General features: G+C 37.9%; 1 protein-coding gene across 2 annotated transcripts; it reads left to right on the top strand.

The window, feature by feature from the left end:
- Nucleotides 1-308: 308 nt before the first annotated feature.
- LOC117304710 (coiled-coil domain-containing protein 178-like) lies at nt 309-17,956 on the top strand. 2 transcript variants are annotated; one of them, XM_033789307.1, is made up of 19 exons: nt 309-409; nt 1,903-2,164; nt 2,618-2,743; nt 3,249-3,521; nt 4,253-4,435; nt 5,102-5,341; nt 5,646-5,796; nt 6,855-6,924; nt 7,297-7,439; nt 8,210-8,313; nt 8,983-9,128; nt 9,701-9,837; nt 10,175-10,358; nt 14,027-14,251; nt 15,133-15,246; nt 15,420-15,565; nt 15,901-16,060; nt 16,592-16,741; nt 17,408-17,956. In XM_033789307.1, exons 2-19 carry the CDS (start codon nt 1,951-1,953, stop codon nt 17,678-17,680), a joined length of 3,039 nt encoding a protein of 1,012 aa, XP_033645198.1. In that variant the 5' UTR covers nt 309-409; nt 1,903-1,950; the 3' UTR covers nt 17,681-17,956. The 2 variants fall into 2 exon arrangements, with proteins under 2 accessions (XP_033645198.1, XP_033645199.1); XM_033789308.1 differs by having other exon boundaries at nt 325-377.
- The last annotated feature ends 306 nt before the right edge of the window (nt 17,957-18,262 follow it).

Here is an 18,262-nt window from a genome sequence, read left to right as displayed (position 1 = left end):
TTTACTAGCGTAATGGGGTAGATTTCTACCATAAAATGGTTGTTTACTTTTGATTTATCAATTATTTTCTGATTTGAAGGTTAAATTAAACTACAAAATATATATCTCAGTACGCCCATGTTTTGTTTATCTCACTGTAAGTTAAATTTTGTGAGAACAAATAAATATAAGAATTATGATATTAATGATGCCCCTGTAAAAAATGGTTGAATCCAAAAACAGTTCAACGACCTTTGCAGTACATTATGCTCGTTAACCGACTGCTGTTTCGGCAATTGTCGGGATTTTCCGTCACCTGGAAACAAGAAGCGGATTATGGCGACCTACACAATCTTCTGCTCTGCAAAATGACTGTAAGGAAGTTAAAATGTCACACGGTACGCAAGAGTTTGGGACGTTAAAAAAGCTTGTAAGTGTTCTTATCGGCTTATAGTTCTAGTACACCAATATTGGGGGATTCAGGAAAGTTTGTAATTAAGTTCTAGACGAATGTTTTGCTTCATAAAACATGGTGGAGGAAGGAAATAAAACTTTTATGTCTTTATGAATTGAAAATGAAATGATGGGTTGTAAAACATTTTTTATGACAACAAACAAATCCGTTATGTTGACTGGTCGTCCGTGGTCCATTTTTTGATATAATTTAGTGTCTGTATTTATGCTAGGCTCTCTCTCTGCTTCTTGGACGTACATACACCTAGATTCTAGAAACAGGTTTTCAATAAATGTCTCATTGTCGGTATCCTGCCACCACTGAGTTGTTATTCACTAAGTTTTACAATACAAAAAGGGTGGCATCTTCAATTATCAATATCAATTATCATCCCCATCCATATCTCATTTTACATTTTGAATGTACTAGTTAGATGATTAGATTAATGACAAAATTGGTGGCAGGATATGGTCAAAATTGTCCTTGGTTGACAATGATTTTTAAAATAAGATGGTATATTTGAGGTGTTGCCAGCTCCAGCTTTCTACTTTTTTACTTAAATTGTTTAATTTATTTTAACTTCAATTCAGAAGGGAAGTGCTAGCATATTTTGCCAAGCGGCACCTTTTAAAAAATGTTTAAAGTAAATAATAAACCTAATAATAATAGTATAGTGGTATTAGTATAAATAATAATAATAATCATAACAATGTTGTATAAAGATGGAATGGCCAGCACTGAATATGCGCAGTGACTTTTGTGGGTACGTACCAGTTCCAAATTAAACCGTGAATGTTACCAATGTTGTTAGTTTGGTCCCACGCCAACATTCTTATTCAATGTTAGTTTTTCATCACAGAAAGGAGAATCAGACCATTTATATATTTCTGCTTTTAATTCTCAATTACTCAAAATAATTAATTAGCATAAAACCTTGCTTGGTTACGAGTAATGGGGAGAGGTTGATAGTATAAAACATTGTGAGAAACGGCTTCCTCTGAATCTGAAGTAACGTAGTTTTCGAGAAAGAAGTAATTTTCCACAAATTTGATTTTGAGACCTCAGATTTAGAAGTTGAGGTCTCCAAATCAAGCATATGAAAGCACACAACTTGCGCAACAAAGCAATTTTGTCTTTTGTTAATATCTCACAACTTCAACGACTGATTGAGCTCAAATTTTCACAGGTTTGTTATTTTATGCATATGTTTAGATACACCGAGTGAGAAGACTGGTCTTTGACAATTATCAATAGTGTCCAGTGTCTGTAAAAAAACACTTGGATACACAAATAACATAATGAAACATTTTTTTTTCTTTTAATATTAATAAAGGTACCTTATTCTTATTATTCGAGACCAAAAAATAAAAAATACAGGAATTTCACCCTGGCAGTACCAAGATAAGAAGTTTTGGTTCGATTGTTTGTTTCAAATTATATTTTGTGGATGTTTTGACAAACTGTTGCAGGAAGCATCTTAGCGAGTTGCAAGACGAGATAAGACAGCAGAAACTAAGATGGCATCGTCAGGGAGTGCAATGAGCGATGTCTCTGCATCAGCTCCAGTCCATGTAAGAATTGATGCAGGATCTAAAGCGGAACAAGATCAGAAAAAGAGCAAAGCGTTCATCACTCAACCAAGGACAGGCTCCAAACTCAGCGCCACTACAGATGTAACTGGTATCAATTATTCACCGGTGCCAAGTGAACATATTCAGTCTTCATTGAAAGGTGACAATTTGTTCTTTTCTTCTTAATCTTGATCTTGACCAGGGCCTTTGAAACAGAAAGAGTGCGTACAAATGCTTTTGTATTTTTATTATTTGCGAGTTTGATTTGAATAATGTCAGGTACAACACAATGACTTGCTTAGTCACAATGTACCGCTTACATTTGAATTCCTCAGACTATAGAGACAGTTGCTATGTCAGAAAAGGTTTGGGGCAAGCTTTTGTATAGCAACCTCTAGATGAGCAAACCTTGGGTACCGTTCAGAATGCCCCACATTGCAGAGTAGGGCATTTAAAACCAAAAGTAAATGTTTTTTTTGCAGGCTTCGCTCTTGCGAGCTTTTGCTCGCTTTGCGTTTTTTCTCTCAGTTCAGTTTTTTTTTCAGCAGCCTGTCTCATCTCTGTGGTATCTATACTGATTCTGATTATGTTTTGTGTTTCTTATCCATACCAGGCAGGAGAGGAGAACGTAGCAGGCGGCAACGGTCTCTAGCTCAGGATCAGACTGCCGATGACTCAGGCATTGATGAAGAGAGAGCATCACCTGATGCAGAGGGAGTACAAGAAGCAAGAAATGAAGGTATTGACCCCTTGCATGCACGTCACACCCGGCAACTGTGCCACGCTCACCATGTTGGTGGGCAATAGGTTTATGTGTAACCGCGGCGCCTAAAATGTGCCCTTCACTGAATAACGCACAGTGGCATTGCCCACCAGTTTGGCGCATCCAAAATTGTTCTGATGATGACGTCAGGTGAATTGGGTCAATACAGGGATTTTTCTTCTCCGTTTTTATGCGAAATCCGTTTTTGTTTTACCCCCCACCCAAAATAAACGAATAAGAGAGAATTTTTATTTATCATTATTTTTCTTTTAACTAATAATACCAAATTTAGCATTTTGTGCATGGTGCTATGTACATGTACAAGGAGTGGGTCTCAAAATACTATTTATGTTAAAGCGCCTTGGCGATGGATATGCACGCTATGTAAAAAGCCACTATTAGTGTTAGTACTATTATTACATAATTCAGATTAATTTTCAGAACCTTATCCGACTTACATAACCAATTTTTAACACCCTAGGCAAACCCTACTCCATTCCTGAAGGATGGCCACGCATTCATGACAAGATCTTCAGACGTCGTGCCCTGTTCTTCCGCAAGCCCGCCTCCACCAGTATAGACAAGGCTATCGAGCATCTCCACAAGCTTCAAGATCGCATTGAGATGTGGAGTCGAGAGGTTGAACTTGAGATATACAGCAGGCGTTCGTCAACGGTAGCAGCTAGTGTAGTCAGCTCAAGATCATCGAGTATAATTGAGGATTCAACGAGCAGACTGACAGAAGGTTCTCCTGGTGAGTCTTTAGAAAACTCATTTAAAAAAATGCCATCAACTTGAGACAGATATTTTCCCAGGTATTGGACAGCAAAATTCACTTGAGCAATATACCATCAGCCACTTTAAACTCCTCAAACCCACATGCTTTCACGTCAGCGCAAAATTGTTGTATCTCGTTTTTGAAAAGAAATTGTGTATCTCGTTCTTTGCAAATGTTTTGTTATCTTGTATGAAAATGTTCTGTTCAAAAGCGTTGTACTCGGCACATTTGTTTTTTGTGCATTCAGACCACTTAAAGCAAGACACAATATTTTGACAATTAAAAACTAGCGTGTTAGTTTTTCTCACTGACATGATGATTTTAAGTAGATATTGTTTCCATTTGTGAAAACTTTCTTCCAATTACTTTTTTATTATATTTTAGCAAAAAGCCACAAGGGAAATTTGGTACATCACATATAAAAACATTGGTGTGATTCCTGGCTACGATGGTTTCTGACTGGCACCCTGAATAGCCATATTGTCAAAAATAGGGAGACCAGAGGACACAGGTTAAAATCCGCTCTAGTAACAATGTTCACCTCAACAAAAATTAATTTAAAAAACAAAAAATGAGTTTTCTCTGGTGTGTACATCTCTGTCATACCTCTTTTAACTACCTTTTATGTCTATATTAATGAACTTGATTTTCCTGTCGAGCAATATTGTTTTAATGAAATGTTCATGTTTTGAACTTCCATTCTTCAGGACGCAAGCATCTGAGGTTTGTCTCGGACTCTGCACTGTCTGGAAGACCAGATGACGTAAGCAGCAGCCTAAATGAACACTCCTCAACTATACGTTCTCCTCGTAGTTCAAAGGCATTGACAGCTGCTAGCACTAGAACTCAACAGCTTTCTGTACAGGGAATGGGTGCAGTCATGCCCAAAGGTACCTTTCTTTTAAAGCAAAATTTGTTCTAATAATTAAGAATTTATTTTGTATCACTATACAATCTGGTGCGTTAGTTATGCTCAAGTAATACCCATTTGCTTGCGATTCCATCTGCCAGGATGACAGCTTAAGGGGATAGAAGTTTCTTTTCGATCATTACCTTTTCAATCAGGCGTTTCCTTTTTTTCTTCCAAGGTCTCATTGCACTAAACAGTTTTCTAGATGCCAGGGCTTGCATGTCTTATTATTCAAACTCTGGTGTTTCTGATCAGCAGAGTGTGGGTTCGAATCCCCAGCCGTGACACCTGTGTCCTTAAGCAAGACACATAACCATTGCTTCGTCCTTCGGATGGGACATAAAGCCGTTGGTCCCATGTGTTGTTTAAACGCATGTAAAATAACCCAGTGCACTTGTCGAAAAGAGAAGGGGTTCGCCCCGGTGTTCCTGGCTGGATTGGCAGCATATTGCGCCACAGCACCTTGTAAACCATTACATTGTGCTTAAGGATTAGGTCTTATATTATCTCAGAAATCGCCCCCACTCCTTGCAGTAATAATACCTGGCGCTTTGTATCCTTTGGCAAAAGGCTCGTTATAAATACGGTTATTATTATTATTATTATTATTATTATTATTATTATTTCTTTGTTGTTTTTTACTCAGCTGCTGAAAAATCCTTTCTGGCTGATATTGCAGCGAGAGATATCGAAGATGAAATTCCTCATCTTGGAGCTGAGGAGATCATTGATGAAGTCATGGTCCTCCTCGGAAGACTGGAGACGGATCGTTATGATGCACAATCACTTTACGACAAGGAATGTAAGAGGGTTAAATGGCTTCAAGCTAAGATAGATAAACTTGCAGCAAGGAGAATGTACGAACTCCCAAGAGAAGTTCAGAAAGGTAAGATTCCTTGAAGACAGATTCAGTCTACGATATAGAAACCGCAAGGTCCAGCTTGATTCATTTAAAGTGGCATCGGGTTGAGCGGTTAGAAGCACTTGTGTTTCTGTAGCAAGAGTGTTGGTTCTTGTCCCAGTTGTGGCACTTTGAGCAAGACATTGAACCGTTATTGCTTTGGGATGTAAAGCCAGAGTACCAGCCCAAGTACAATATTTTTTTCTCAAATAAATCTCTCAATCTTGAGTATGTTTGTGCATATTCAGCCTATGCATGTATCAACACATTTGGGTTTGTTTCTCTACAGAGCATGAAGCATGTGCAACAGATATTGCCGAGTTGAAGTGGCACTGTGCGTATCGTTCACGTCAGAAGGCGAGAGTCCAGACTCAGGTGGAGACTGCTGAGGTCATGAATGCCAGACTGATGGAAGACATCGCCTTCGTACAGAAACACTGGTTGGTAATTTGAATGTAATACAGTTATTCTACACATTGCTTGTATGCAACCACGCTGTCATTGCTGTTGAGTAGGGAGAAGGCTAGGGCCCAATTTCATAGAGCTGCTTAAGCACAAAAAGTAGCTAAGCACAACATATGCTTAACAGAACAGGGTTACCAACCAAATTACCATGTCACATGTACAATTTGTGACTGGTATCCTGCTCATTTCTGCTAAACATAAATTTTCATATTAGGTGCGTTTCTCAGGTCGACCCCAGTGTGCTCATCCAAGTGAGCCCCTGACCGGAGCTACTCGAACGCCAATTTCTCCCAGCGTTCACACCGTCTTGGGACAGCTGACTTTCGTTCTGTGCATTACGCCCATAGGTTCACGAAAAGATGGTTATTAGCCCACAATGATATAAAAGTATTCACTCAGCTGAACAGGTTATATGAAGTCTACGGACAAGTACAATTTGTTCTATTTGTTTGCATTGGTTTGAGTATAGACTATACAGAAAATGAAATGTTTGATCGAATATTTAATTAGTAATTAACTAAGCAGTGATGTTGTGCTGTCAGCCACAGTAGGGGTGTCATTGTGCGGGCAAATGCTTCCAACAGTTCCCATTGCCTCCCATAGAGGTCAAAAAGCAGCCGTTCATTGGCCAAACCAGGGCTCAATTTCATAGAGCTACTAAGCAGACAAATTTGCTTAGCATGAAATTTCTTCTTTGATAAAAACAGGATTACCAACCAAATTTCCATTTGTTGCATACTGCTTGTTACTGGTATTCAGCTGTTGTTTGCTTGTCCTGAAAATCACGTGGAAATTCGGTTGGTAATCCTGTTTTCATCAAGGAAGAAGTTTTATGCTGAACAAATATTTGTGCTTAGCAGCGCTATTAAATTGGGCCCTGTGTGCTGCATGTACAAATCTGTGCATTTTAATTGTTCTATCATCGTTTTACCTCTAAGATGTCGGCTGGATGACGTCAATGCATAAGGTCTATTGGCAACGTATGAAATGGAATAATCTTTCCTCACGATGTTTTATTCTATTCTTTGTTCAGTCCTTTGGTTGAAGAGAAACTAGAGCTTGAGAGAGATGCTATGAAGAGGATTGATGAAGCCCAGGTTCAGGTCAGTACTATCCTTCTAATTGTGGAAGTGTCAGGTCAGTACTATCCTTCTAATTGTGGAAGTGTCAGGTCAGTACTATCCTTCTAATTGTGGAAGTGTCAGGTCAGTACTATCCTTCTAATTGTGGAAGTGTCATGACAAAGCAAATTGGTTCTGAAATACAGTGTTTTTTGTAAAGAGAAGTTTTGTATGAATTCAAATGTTCAATCTCACCATGCAAAGCCTCAAAACGGTTTATGCACTATATTGTTTGAGTCTACACACTCCTTTACAATAACAGAGTCAATGTATTGGTTTATCCTATTGCTCTTTACGATTAATTAAACTTTTTTATTTACACCCCTCCCACTATTATTACTAATGACACCACAGACAACTGAGATGCTGAACCAAACTTACGAGAAGCTGAAGAGAACCGAAGATAAGTCTGCCGAGGCTCATGGGAAGGCAGACATGGAGCGCGCTCACATTAAACGAGAACTTGAAGCTGTTCGAGACGCACTACAAGAAATCAGGTACTAGTGGAGCTATGTTCGGTCCTAAGTAGAAATAGTCAGCACTTATAACAAAGTAATTCAGACAGAAACTACTCAATGACATCCTCTCTACCCAAACTTTTTTTAAAAACATGTAGGAGAACTTATTTTTCGAACTGGCTTGGGCATGTGATCAGTGCTGATTGAAGCCCCGCAATAAAATCACACGTTTTCTTGATATATGACGGAGCCTAACCCAAAACCCAAGAGTGCTATTGCATCAATGAAACCCAGCTTTTTTTTCATGATTTCTTGATGCAACAATGTCGATCCGTTGTACCACCGTACCATAATAATGGAGTTGTGCAACCGTGTTTGTGACAAACACTACTCTCAGCCAATCAAGCGCCTCAGTTGGCGGCATTGGGGGCGCTGTTTGTGCTCTAGTCAAGGAATTCATTGAACAATATTGATTTCTGTTGACCCTTGCAAATGCAAACGCACATCTGTTAAATGCAAGCCTATAATTTCCATCATTTGGAATGTGAATTTCTTTGCGTACAAAATGGGGGACATTTTTGGGGACATTTTAGAATTGTGTAAGTGCAGCTGTGCGTTGTGTAAGTGGTCATTACTTGATATAGATGGATTGCACATGACATTGACCACCAACAAACAGTGGCAACGTGAAGGCTTATATATATGTTTGCTGCGCACAACTCTCTCGCACGCAAGGTTTCATCAATGATGGTTACCAGTGCAACGGTCAATTGAGCGAATGCTGATGTTATTTCTCTTTGTATCGACAGTACGGAGCTGGAAGAGACAAAAGCTCTTCATATGTCATATTCTCATCAATGCAATAGTCTTAGAGTGAAACTACGAGAGAATGCCGAAGAGAAGATTGTACTTTGTAAGTATCTTAAGCTTTATCTGATTTGGTGGCTAACGCTCTGACTATGGCTACATCGCTGTGTCATCATGCATGGAAGTAAAGGCTAACCTTAGCAACAGTCATTGCCATTGCTGTAGCCGCAACAGTCATTGCCATTGCTGTAGCCGCAACAGTCATTGCCATTGCTGTAGCCGCCACTTCAGATATGGTTTTTGGTTTCCCTAGACAACTACATGTAGTTGCGGTGACTGCTACTAAAATATAGGATGCGAACTGCATCTAGCTATGGGGTAATCTCGGTGGTCTAGTTGGTGAGACACTGCTCTAGAATTGAAGAGGTTGTGGGCCTGAATCCCACCGGAGTAATATGCCTGGGTTTTTTTTTTCAAGAACTCAGGACCGTACTAAACCTGCGATGGACTGGCATCCTGTCCAGGGGGCATAGAAATACTCTCATGCATTTAATGCCAATGAAACTGGATATAAACACTGGCCTGATGAGCCATGTTGGCTCGGACTTTTACTTTTTCCCAAAGTAAATTGAATACTCCTTCTTTGGTGTTTAATCTTTTGGTAATAATGACACTTCTCAAAAAAAGATTTGACTACCGTATGAGTAAAACACCCATCTGTATAATCATTGTAGAATCCTTTCTTTATTAAGTCATTATTGTGTTTTATTTGCAGTGACTAAGTGCGAGAACGCGAAAGTAGCGGAAAAGATTCAATCTAAGAAAGTGAAAGTCATTCAAGAGAAGATAATTGAATCAGAGTTCCATCATCGCAAACTGGCAGACCATAACTTCCAGTTAACGAGCCAGATAGAAAGAACGGTAAATACAATTCCTTTACTCTTATCTCACAGGTCAATTTAAAATTGCACAACCTAAAGTCTATTAACACTAATTTGGGCAAACAATTTTTGTCATTCCTTTGACACTTTTTGTCATTCCTTGATCTCTTTATGAAAACAACTCAGATTTTATTTTCCAAAAAGTTTTGGTTTCTTTATTTGACCATTTTCATTAAATATTAAAATGATTTTTATTTTTGTTAATTGTTATTGTAATTAAATAAATTTATCACAGACAAGCAAACCAAACATGAACATAAAACACAGAAAGATTCTTTACGATTTCATCCTAAAAAAATTCTCAGCAAAATATCAAAATCATTAAGATTGTTTCCGGGATCTATTTTTAAATGTTATCTAATCAAATGGTTTTAGAATCTTTAGAAAGAGATGGTTAGGCTTGATGGCATGGTGTAGATGTTTTTGTTTTGTTTTCCAAATAACAGTTTGAGGCATGCATGGAAGGCAATGCAAGCCTAGATAACCATTATTATTATTTTTTTTTTTTTCTTCACTTTTCTCTAAAATATTATTATTATTAAATTGTTACAGAGAAATCAACAAAACAAAGAAGTTGATGACCTTGAGAGTGAATCCAAGAGGAAACTTGCCGAGCTTCGAGGAAGACAACAACGATGTCGACAAATGTCCATGGAGATTGAAGATACGGAGCAAAATCTTAAAGATTGGTAAGATGAATTAAGCTTTATCACTTTTGTCATCATTAAGACAATGAGTTTCTTTTAAAAATATTATTAGTAATAATAATGGTGGCATCTTATATGGCGCTCATATCAGCATTTCATAGCTATGAGTAACATTGTGTAATGTGTGTGTAAACGCGATTCACACCAGCTGATGCACACAAGTCAGTTTCGCAAAAAAACTTTGAAAGTTTGCAAACTTCGCCAAATCGCAAAGGAAACAAGAGGCAGATTGTCTTCTGGTTTTAAACGACCGTTTAAGAACTCGTCACTACACTTTTATTCCCTTACTCAATCTTCTCTGTCCTTTTTGTATCATCAGTTCCAGACAGAAAGTGGCCGATGGTAAAAACGTTGAACGTATAAAGCGTGAGATGATTAAGGTAGATACCCAGCTTGGTGTGGTTGATGAGGAATTTGAAAAGATCAAGGTGATCAACACGGCAGTACGTAATAAACTGATTGGAGAGGAAGATAAAGCTCAGATGATGGAAGACACTTTGCAGGTAAGGAACCTTACGTCTTAGAGACCTTTATCACGATGTGGCCATCTTGATTTTACTTAATAATAATAATAATAATAACAAAGTCTTATATAGCGCACGTATCTACCAAACAAGGTACTCAAGGCGCTGAGTATACAAACTTTCAGAAAGATAGGTTATTGCAGTGATGAATTTTGAGACCCAATTAGTTAGCACCTTATAATGGTTTACAAGGTGCTACGGCGCATACAGCAGCCACAGCCAGGAACACGGGGCGAACCCCTTCTCTTTTCGATAAGTGCACTGGGTTCTTTTACATGCGTTACACAACACATGGGACCAACGGCTTTACGTCCCATCCGAAGGACGAAGCAATGGTTAAGTGTCTTGCTTAAGGACACAAGTGTCACGGCTTGGGATTCGAACCCACACTCTGCTGATCAGACACACCAGAGTTTGAATTCGGTGATCTTAACCGCTCGGCCACTACACTACCACAACTTCATTCCAACTCATTGTAACCAAACTGAAGCTGGACGAAATAATAGTATAGTGCCATGTTTGCGCAATGAATGTTAGCATTCATTACTGTTATTGGAAACAGCTCCATGGGGAAGGTATAGCCCGTGCTGCCAAATGTGTAGCACATTAAATTAAAATCAATCACAAGAACCATCTCTGCCGTCACAGGTACCCATTCACACATGGGTGAAGAGAAGCAACTATACTTAAGTTGTAACATAGTTTGGTTTTTCTGCATTTTTCTGTCAATATAATTTGATAAATCAACATTTTTACAAATTGCAATAAAGTCTAGTATAACCTCTGCTCAATTCCATGCCACTTACCATGGAACTCTAATGTGCATTTCGACATTTCAGCATGTTGGTGTGAATTTGTATCCTGTGGTTTACATAAATGTGGGGCTGCCTTCCTCCCCCCACATCTATTGTGTGTGTAGCTCCCCCTCATAGTCATTTTACTCTGGCCTCAAACATCTTTCAAGAGCCATCAAGAAAAGTTTCTGTCAGCAAATTAAAGTCCTATAGATCTATATCCCACCCGAGAACATGCCTTTCCCGAGGGTCCTGTGTTTTTATAGAAACCAAATGTAGATTTAACTTTCTAACAGTCCTTCAAAGAGGCACGTTTCACATAATACTTCCTCATCACCTCTAGCCTAAACACCTCTCGGATATAAATTCTTAGCTTATTTAACCCCTTGGTTGTTTACAGCACTTTAAAATCACCTTGGAGTAACACACAAACAAAATGTTATTCAAGATTAGTTTGACCTGCCCTAGGGCAGTTTTTTGCGCGGTGAATTAAAAGTAATTCATGTCAGGTTAACATTCTTTGGATAAATGAGGCATGTTAGTGCAAACTACCAACAGTGTTCAAGGGTATGCCAATACCAGTAGGAATTACGTATTTTTGTATGTAGTTAAATAATAAGAAAATATAATTGATAAGCTGTTTCAAACTGGGCCCAATTTCATAAAGCTGCTTAATGACCAATTTTGTGCTTACTGTGCAATTTCCATTTTATATCGCTGCTAAGTGTAGGCACATAAAAATGTTCATGCACACCTTCCGGTGCTTACTAAAATAAATGACAAGCAAAAATTTTCCTACCTGACTGCGTGGGTTTTCCCTGGAATAATTATCTTGGGTTTTCCTCCAACATCTAAAACTGAAATTTTCTTCCTTGTCTTCTCTACATTTGGTTCTTGGCTACTAGTACAGTGATTAAGTTTTGCTTTTCTGAGAGTCTTAGGCTTCAAAACCAGAACAAAATTTATGGGAAAAACAAAAAAGTGAATACTAAATAAATACCCATCAGTGATGTACAGATGGTGGTGTGGTTAATTATTATAGTCCCACAAAGTTCCCTTTAAATTAGCAAATTACTCCAAAGAAGCACGTTATCCATTACTCAAGAATTGTCCATTATCCAGTTTGAAGGTCAATCAGATACTTAGGAAGCCTCCATTCTTACCTCTTATTTAATGATGATTATCCTTTCCAAACATCTTAAGAAACTCTCCTTGATTTCATGTGACCAATCAAGGCTCCTTAAGTTTGTAAGTTTTTACCCTGCAGTACCGATCCCACTCACATGGGTTCATCCTTGGAATGTGATCAACATGATCAAGGTGTAGCCGTTGTCTCTCTTCATTAAACGCTGACGTCTGTGTTTCTTTTGTTGCGGAAACAGTCAAGACGTTTGCAGTGTGGGTCCTTGAAGGCGGATTATCTAGCAGTAGGGGTGTAACGTCACATTTCTAAGTATTGTTTGTCCTTGGTTGTCCTGTTGTTTGTGCCAAGTTCATCACTTATTGTGTTTCCTAGCACAATTATACCCCCCCCCCCCCCTCTCCACCCAACCGAGAAAAAAACCTGGCCTTGCTCAGATGACATAGAAAACATTTGCTGTTTTGTTGTTGTTCGCTAAGTGGCATTGAAGATGGCTTTCTTGTCAGTCTGCTTGACTGAACTAAATTTCTGATCTAATTTATTTAAAGGGGCAGTAGGAGACTGAAAAAGGGTCTCGGATCGAGTAGACTGTTTGGTGTTTTTGTTTGTTTTTAATTTTCATTTTAGTTTTGATCTACTGTGTGTTTCGATGAATGAAGGGGAGGCTTATCAATTCCTATCTTCAACTCCTCGGAGTTACCTTCATCTTTGTTTTGCTCTTAATACCAAGAGTAACTTTTAACCTTGTTTGGGGAAGACTTGCACTGAAAAAATAAAATAAAAAGGGAGACAGCCGATGTCTGAATTTCTGTGTGGTTTAAAGTTGGCTGTTTTAAATCCATGGTCGAAGGAAACAATTTATACCCACATTGCAATGATATTCTACAATTGATTGAAATGTCGTCATGGCGGAGCAATTTAAATTCAAGTTATGGTGGTTTAGATACCGAATTGTGGGTTCCAATCCTGTCATGACACGTGTGTCCTTCAGTGAGACACTTCACTATTTTTGCTTCTCTCGACCCAGGGGTATAAATGGGTTTCTGCGAGGGTAGAGGTTGATATTGTGCACTTGGCTGTGTACTCCCTAGGGAGCTAGACAGATTCAAGGAATGTTGTTGGCCCAATGACCAGGGCGTATTGAAACGTTATTGTAAAACAGAGTAAGAACTAGTAATAACCAGTTATTATTATTATTATCATGATTATTATTATTATTATTATTATTATTATTATTATTATTATTATTATTATTATTATTATTATTATTATTATTATTATTATTATTATTATTATTATTATTATTATTATTATTATTATTATCATGATTGTTATTATTATTATTATCATGATTGTTATTATTATTATTATCATGATTATTATTATTATTATTATTATTATTATTATTATTATTATTATTATTATTATTATTATTATTATTATTATTATTATTATTATTATTATTATTATTATTATTATTATTATTATTATTATTATTATTATTATTATTATTATTATTATTATTATTATTATTATTATTATTATTATTATTATTATTATTATTATTATTATTATTATTATTATTATTATTATTATTATTATCATGATTATTATTATTATTATCATGATTGTTATTATTATTATCATGATTGTTATTATTATTATTATTATCATGATTGTTATTAATATTATGAATGTTCCTCTCCTCCCAGGGTACGTCGGACAGTCTGAGGAAACAAGTCAAAGAAGAAACTCACTCCAGGACAGTCCTTCAGGCCCGTATTGCCTCCGATACCTCGGACCTAGCTAAGCAACAAATAGAGGCAAAGAAGAAGAAGGCTAAAGTATCCAAGAAGGCGTTTGAGCTTGAGCAGATTGTATCCAGAATACTGGCTGATGTTAAGGTGCTGAGGGAAAAACATGCAGAACGGCAGAAGGTAAGCTATGTACCTACTCCAGGGCTCTCTCCTTACACAAGCTAGTGTATCGGGTCGATATGTGCTTATGGCGCGGCGATATAGGAAAATAATATGCAAGCAAAAATATTTTATTTTAATTAAATGTTTGCCAATTTGCAAGCAAAAACAGGGCCCAATTTCTGAGAGAGATTACCCCCTTGCCTCTTTTAAGAATAAAGTTATATAGTCAAAACCCAACTCACTCTAATTTGTGATTGCTAATTTTTTCCCCCTGATTTCAGGTGTTTTTCAAATCTCCCTTAGCTCTCATATTTTCTTGAGAGAAGTAAAACAGTCACCGACAGGAGAAAGAAACACTCTACATTGTATCCAAACCTGTAGTTTTGTATTTCTAGTGATGCTCAGAATCTGTAAACCTCATAAATAGATCGATCCATTAGGCTCCGCCCACGACGCACGCGTGAGCAAGAACACATGAGCCTCGCCAATGCCTTTCTGCACAATCTGCCGCGCGTGCCAAGCATACGCGCACGCATGTCAGACCTTATTTGTTGGACCTTCGTTGCGTTGTGATTGGTCAATACGCAATGGGGCGGAGCTTAATGGATCGGTCTATTGTAACATCTGGGAGGTCCGGGGCTCGAGTTCACAAAGCGGTGAAATTCATCGTAAGAAAATTTTTCAGTATTATACTATAGTGAACTGTGTTGTGACATCACTTAGCAACTACGATCGATTTGCAGCTAAGATCAATCTTAGCTTTTTGTGAAATCGGCCCCGGGTCTACAATAAGGAGTAACCCCGACCTGCAAATCGTTTTTTCAGGAATTTTAACATTTTACAAATCTCATCCACTGTTCAATTCTATGATGAAGTCCATGTTTTTTTTTTTCAAACAGACCATTGCAGAACTAGAAGAAGCCAGAGCCGACCTAAAAACAAAACATGAAGAAACGGAGTCAACGTTGATGGGAATTATAAATGAAATCAAACCAAAGTGTGAAGAACTCAAGGTAAGTACATTGGGGAAACTCCTCAAGACCGCAAACTGTTTACAGGACCAATTTTTTGTACAAAACCAGAGTTAAAATGAGATAAATAAATATGAGACTGTGGTCGAGTGTGACTTTTGAGCTCTGCTAATCTTTACAAACTAACCACCACCCTGGTCATGATCTATTTACAGAAGCAGATATTGGACTTAACAAAGCGTCTTGATTACATGGGCTACCGCAGTGATCTGATCAATAGGAAGCTGTTAGATATGGCCAAGTCTCAAGGTTTCATGCTTAAAGTCATCACAAGTACAGAGGAGACTATTGCTGAACTCTCGTAAGTCAAAGTTACCCAAGTTGGCTTTATCCACAGAGTTGTTTTATTTTGTTCATTGGGGATGGGGGTATGTTATTGTCTGCCACTGTTAGTTAAAAACCACGCAGTTTCAAAGCATATTTGTGTTAAACTTGATTGTTACTTTTTACTTTTAAAACATGTATGCATTTTATAATGGGTTCAAATGCTATCATAGACCAACTCGCTAAATCCAAGGCAACGTGTCCCTTAGGAGGATACAACTATTTTTTTATATATATTTTTTATTTTTTGGCAAAACAGAAAAAACCCAACTCTTTTCAAATTATTTAAGAATGATTTTGTAAATGCTACAGGGAGAATCTTGAGGAGATCACGATACAGCTGAACTCCGGTCAGAAACAACAAGATGGTCTTAAAGACTCCTTGAGTGAAGTCACCCAGCGGATTCAAGAAGGAGGTAGTCAACACTTGGAGCATATGAAGGCACGCAGTGAGGTCTTAGAAAAACTAGAGGTCAGTCTCAAGATTTTCAATTTGGCCTTTAAACATCCATTTATAGGGATGTGATTTATCTAATTTTAACGGGAAAGCCATGTTTTTTTATACCTACAAAAGCATATAAAAAAAATATAAAAAAATATTCAAGGTTTCAAGGTTTACTTGTTTCCAGTATTAATTTTCAATGTTTAATTCTAAAGATTAAATATAAAAAAAAAAAACTGAAGATAAAAACCAAATAGAACGCCCAGGTTGTCCAGGGGCTTAAAAACCAAAGATAAATTTATGTAAGCAGTCTTGACGCTCGCATGCTTTCGCACTTGCAAGCTTTTGCGCTCACAAGTCAGTTTTTTTTTCAACAGCATATCCCTGGTTTGGGGAAATAAAAAAATTAAAAAATTCCCTAGTTCTTCCATGTAACCAACATGTTGATCACATTGATCACAAGGTTTATGTTCTGGCTAACATTTTAATTCATGTTAATTTATGTAAATTTATGTCCTTACTAAATTCAAGTTTACCTTTTTCCCTTATCCTTCTCCTCAGATTGATTTGAAGGAGTGTCTGAGACAGAATAAGACGCTTGCCCACCAGTACAGACTCAAACAACAGGAGCATCTTAAAGTCAAGGAGAAGTTCTTAGATGGCCTAGAGGGTCGGATTAGTCTGGAGTCAAGCCTTAAAGACCATAAACAGGTACAAAAACTAACAAAGACAACAACAAAGGCTAGCAGCTTGAATTTAAATGTTGCCTCAGTTGTTTCTTTCCTTGCCTTTCACCTGGATCATGGTTTCGAATCCCATTTCAGACTAGAGCCTTGCACGTGCATTGAGTTTTTCAGTCCCTACCTGATTGCGTGTTTTTTTTCAATTGGGGTGTTCCTCCCTTATCAAAAATTGAACATTGCTTCTCGTTTCCTACTCATAGTGTCCTTGGCGTTAATTGTGCGTTGGCCAAGCCATTGAGAGCACCGAACTCCATCTCTGGTATTTCTGTTCAGCTGAGTGTGGATTCAAGTCAGAGTTGTGACACTTGTGTGCTTAAGCAAGAAAGTGCGTCTTTCAGATGGGATGGAAAGGGGATGGGTTGGCCCCATTTGTTTTGAATGCACGTAAAAGAACCCAGCGCACTTCTCGTAATAAAAAGGGGTTCGACCCTGGTGTTCCTTGCTTGTTGCACCTCACCACATTTACATGGTGCTATAAACAGATAAGAGAATAGGTCTCATACTTCATATTGTAGCTCCAAATACCTTGCAGGAAAATTCTGAATGCACCTATAGTGATAGGTATATGAGCGTTATATGAGAACCTATTATTATTATTTTTATAAAAAAATCTGAATGAAACATTTCATTACAGCTAAGTGGACTACAATTCCGTCTCCACCACGCCTTAGTCCGTTACTATCACATCAGAGGTCTCTTCAATAAGAACGAGTTGATGCGATTTGATGAGATGTCCGCAGAGAACGCCCATCGTATCCAAACTCTACAGGGTGACATGGACAATGCTATAGATACTATAAGTCACTTCTTGACCGATCAACTTGATGGGACGGCCGCTAGTATGGTCCATGCAGCAGCCACGGCAGCCATGATGAAAGATGATAGTGTACTTGGAGTCACTGCTTAAGACAGCTCAAAGTTGAAATGCACCAAATTACAGGTGATATATGAAATACAGATTACTATTTAGTTTTACCCCAACAAGCATTGTATACTCAGTACTTTTCCCCGGAGCTCTGTGAAAACAAAATCCTCATGCATATTACTCGGGTGGAGTTCAAACCCACGACCGTTGCAATTTTAGAGTATTATCACTGGACCACCGAGATTGCGCGGTAGCTAGAGGCAGTGCGAATGCTATAATCCCACCTGAGTATACAGAGCTTAACATACATTGATTTAAAGCCATTGGACCCTTTCGGTAAACAGTATTGTCCAAGTCCCACACTTCATGTATCACAACTTATATATAAAATAACAATCCTGTGGGAATTTAGGCTCAATCAGACATCGGAGTCGGGAGAAAATAACGGGAAAACCCACTCCTGTTTTCGCGCGTTTCGCCGTGTCATGACATGTGTTTATAACAAATCCGTAATTCTCGCTAACGAGAATTTATATTGTTTTACCGTTTTCTCAAAAAGTAAAGCATTTCATGAACTAAAATTTCAAGAGAAGTCTTTCACCATTACCTTCTGTAAACCCTGTA

Source organism: Asterias rubens, chromosome 21 (assembly GCF_902459465.1).
Source record: "Asterias rubens chromosome 21, eAstRub1.3, whole genome shotgun sequence".
Taxonomy (NCBI): domain Eukaryota; kingdom Metazoa; phylum Echinodermata; class Asteroidea; order Forcipulatida; family Asteriidae; genus Asterias; species Asterias rubens.
Note: the sequence above shows the minus strand (reverse complement) of the source record. Positions and strands in the feature narration are given on the sequence as shown.

Excerpts from the sequence above, each read along its gene's own strand:
- LOC117304710 (XM_033789307.1), top strand. The coding sequence starts at position 1,951 with ATGGCATCGTCAGGGAGTGCAATGAGCGATGTCTCTGCATCAGCTCCA. Across the intron at positions 2,744-3,248 it reads ACAAGAAGCAAGAAATGAAG|GCAAACCCTACTCCATTCCT; the intron begins GTATTGACCCCT and ends TTAACACCCTAG. Across the intron at positions 14,252-15,132 it reads AACATGCAGAACGGCAGAAG|ACCATTGCAGAACTAGAAGA; the intron begins GTAAGCTATGTA and ends TTTTTCAAACAG.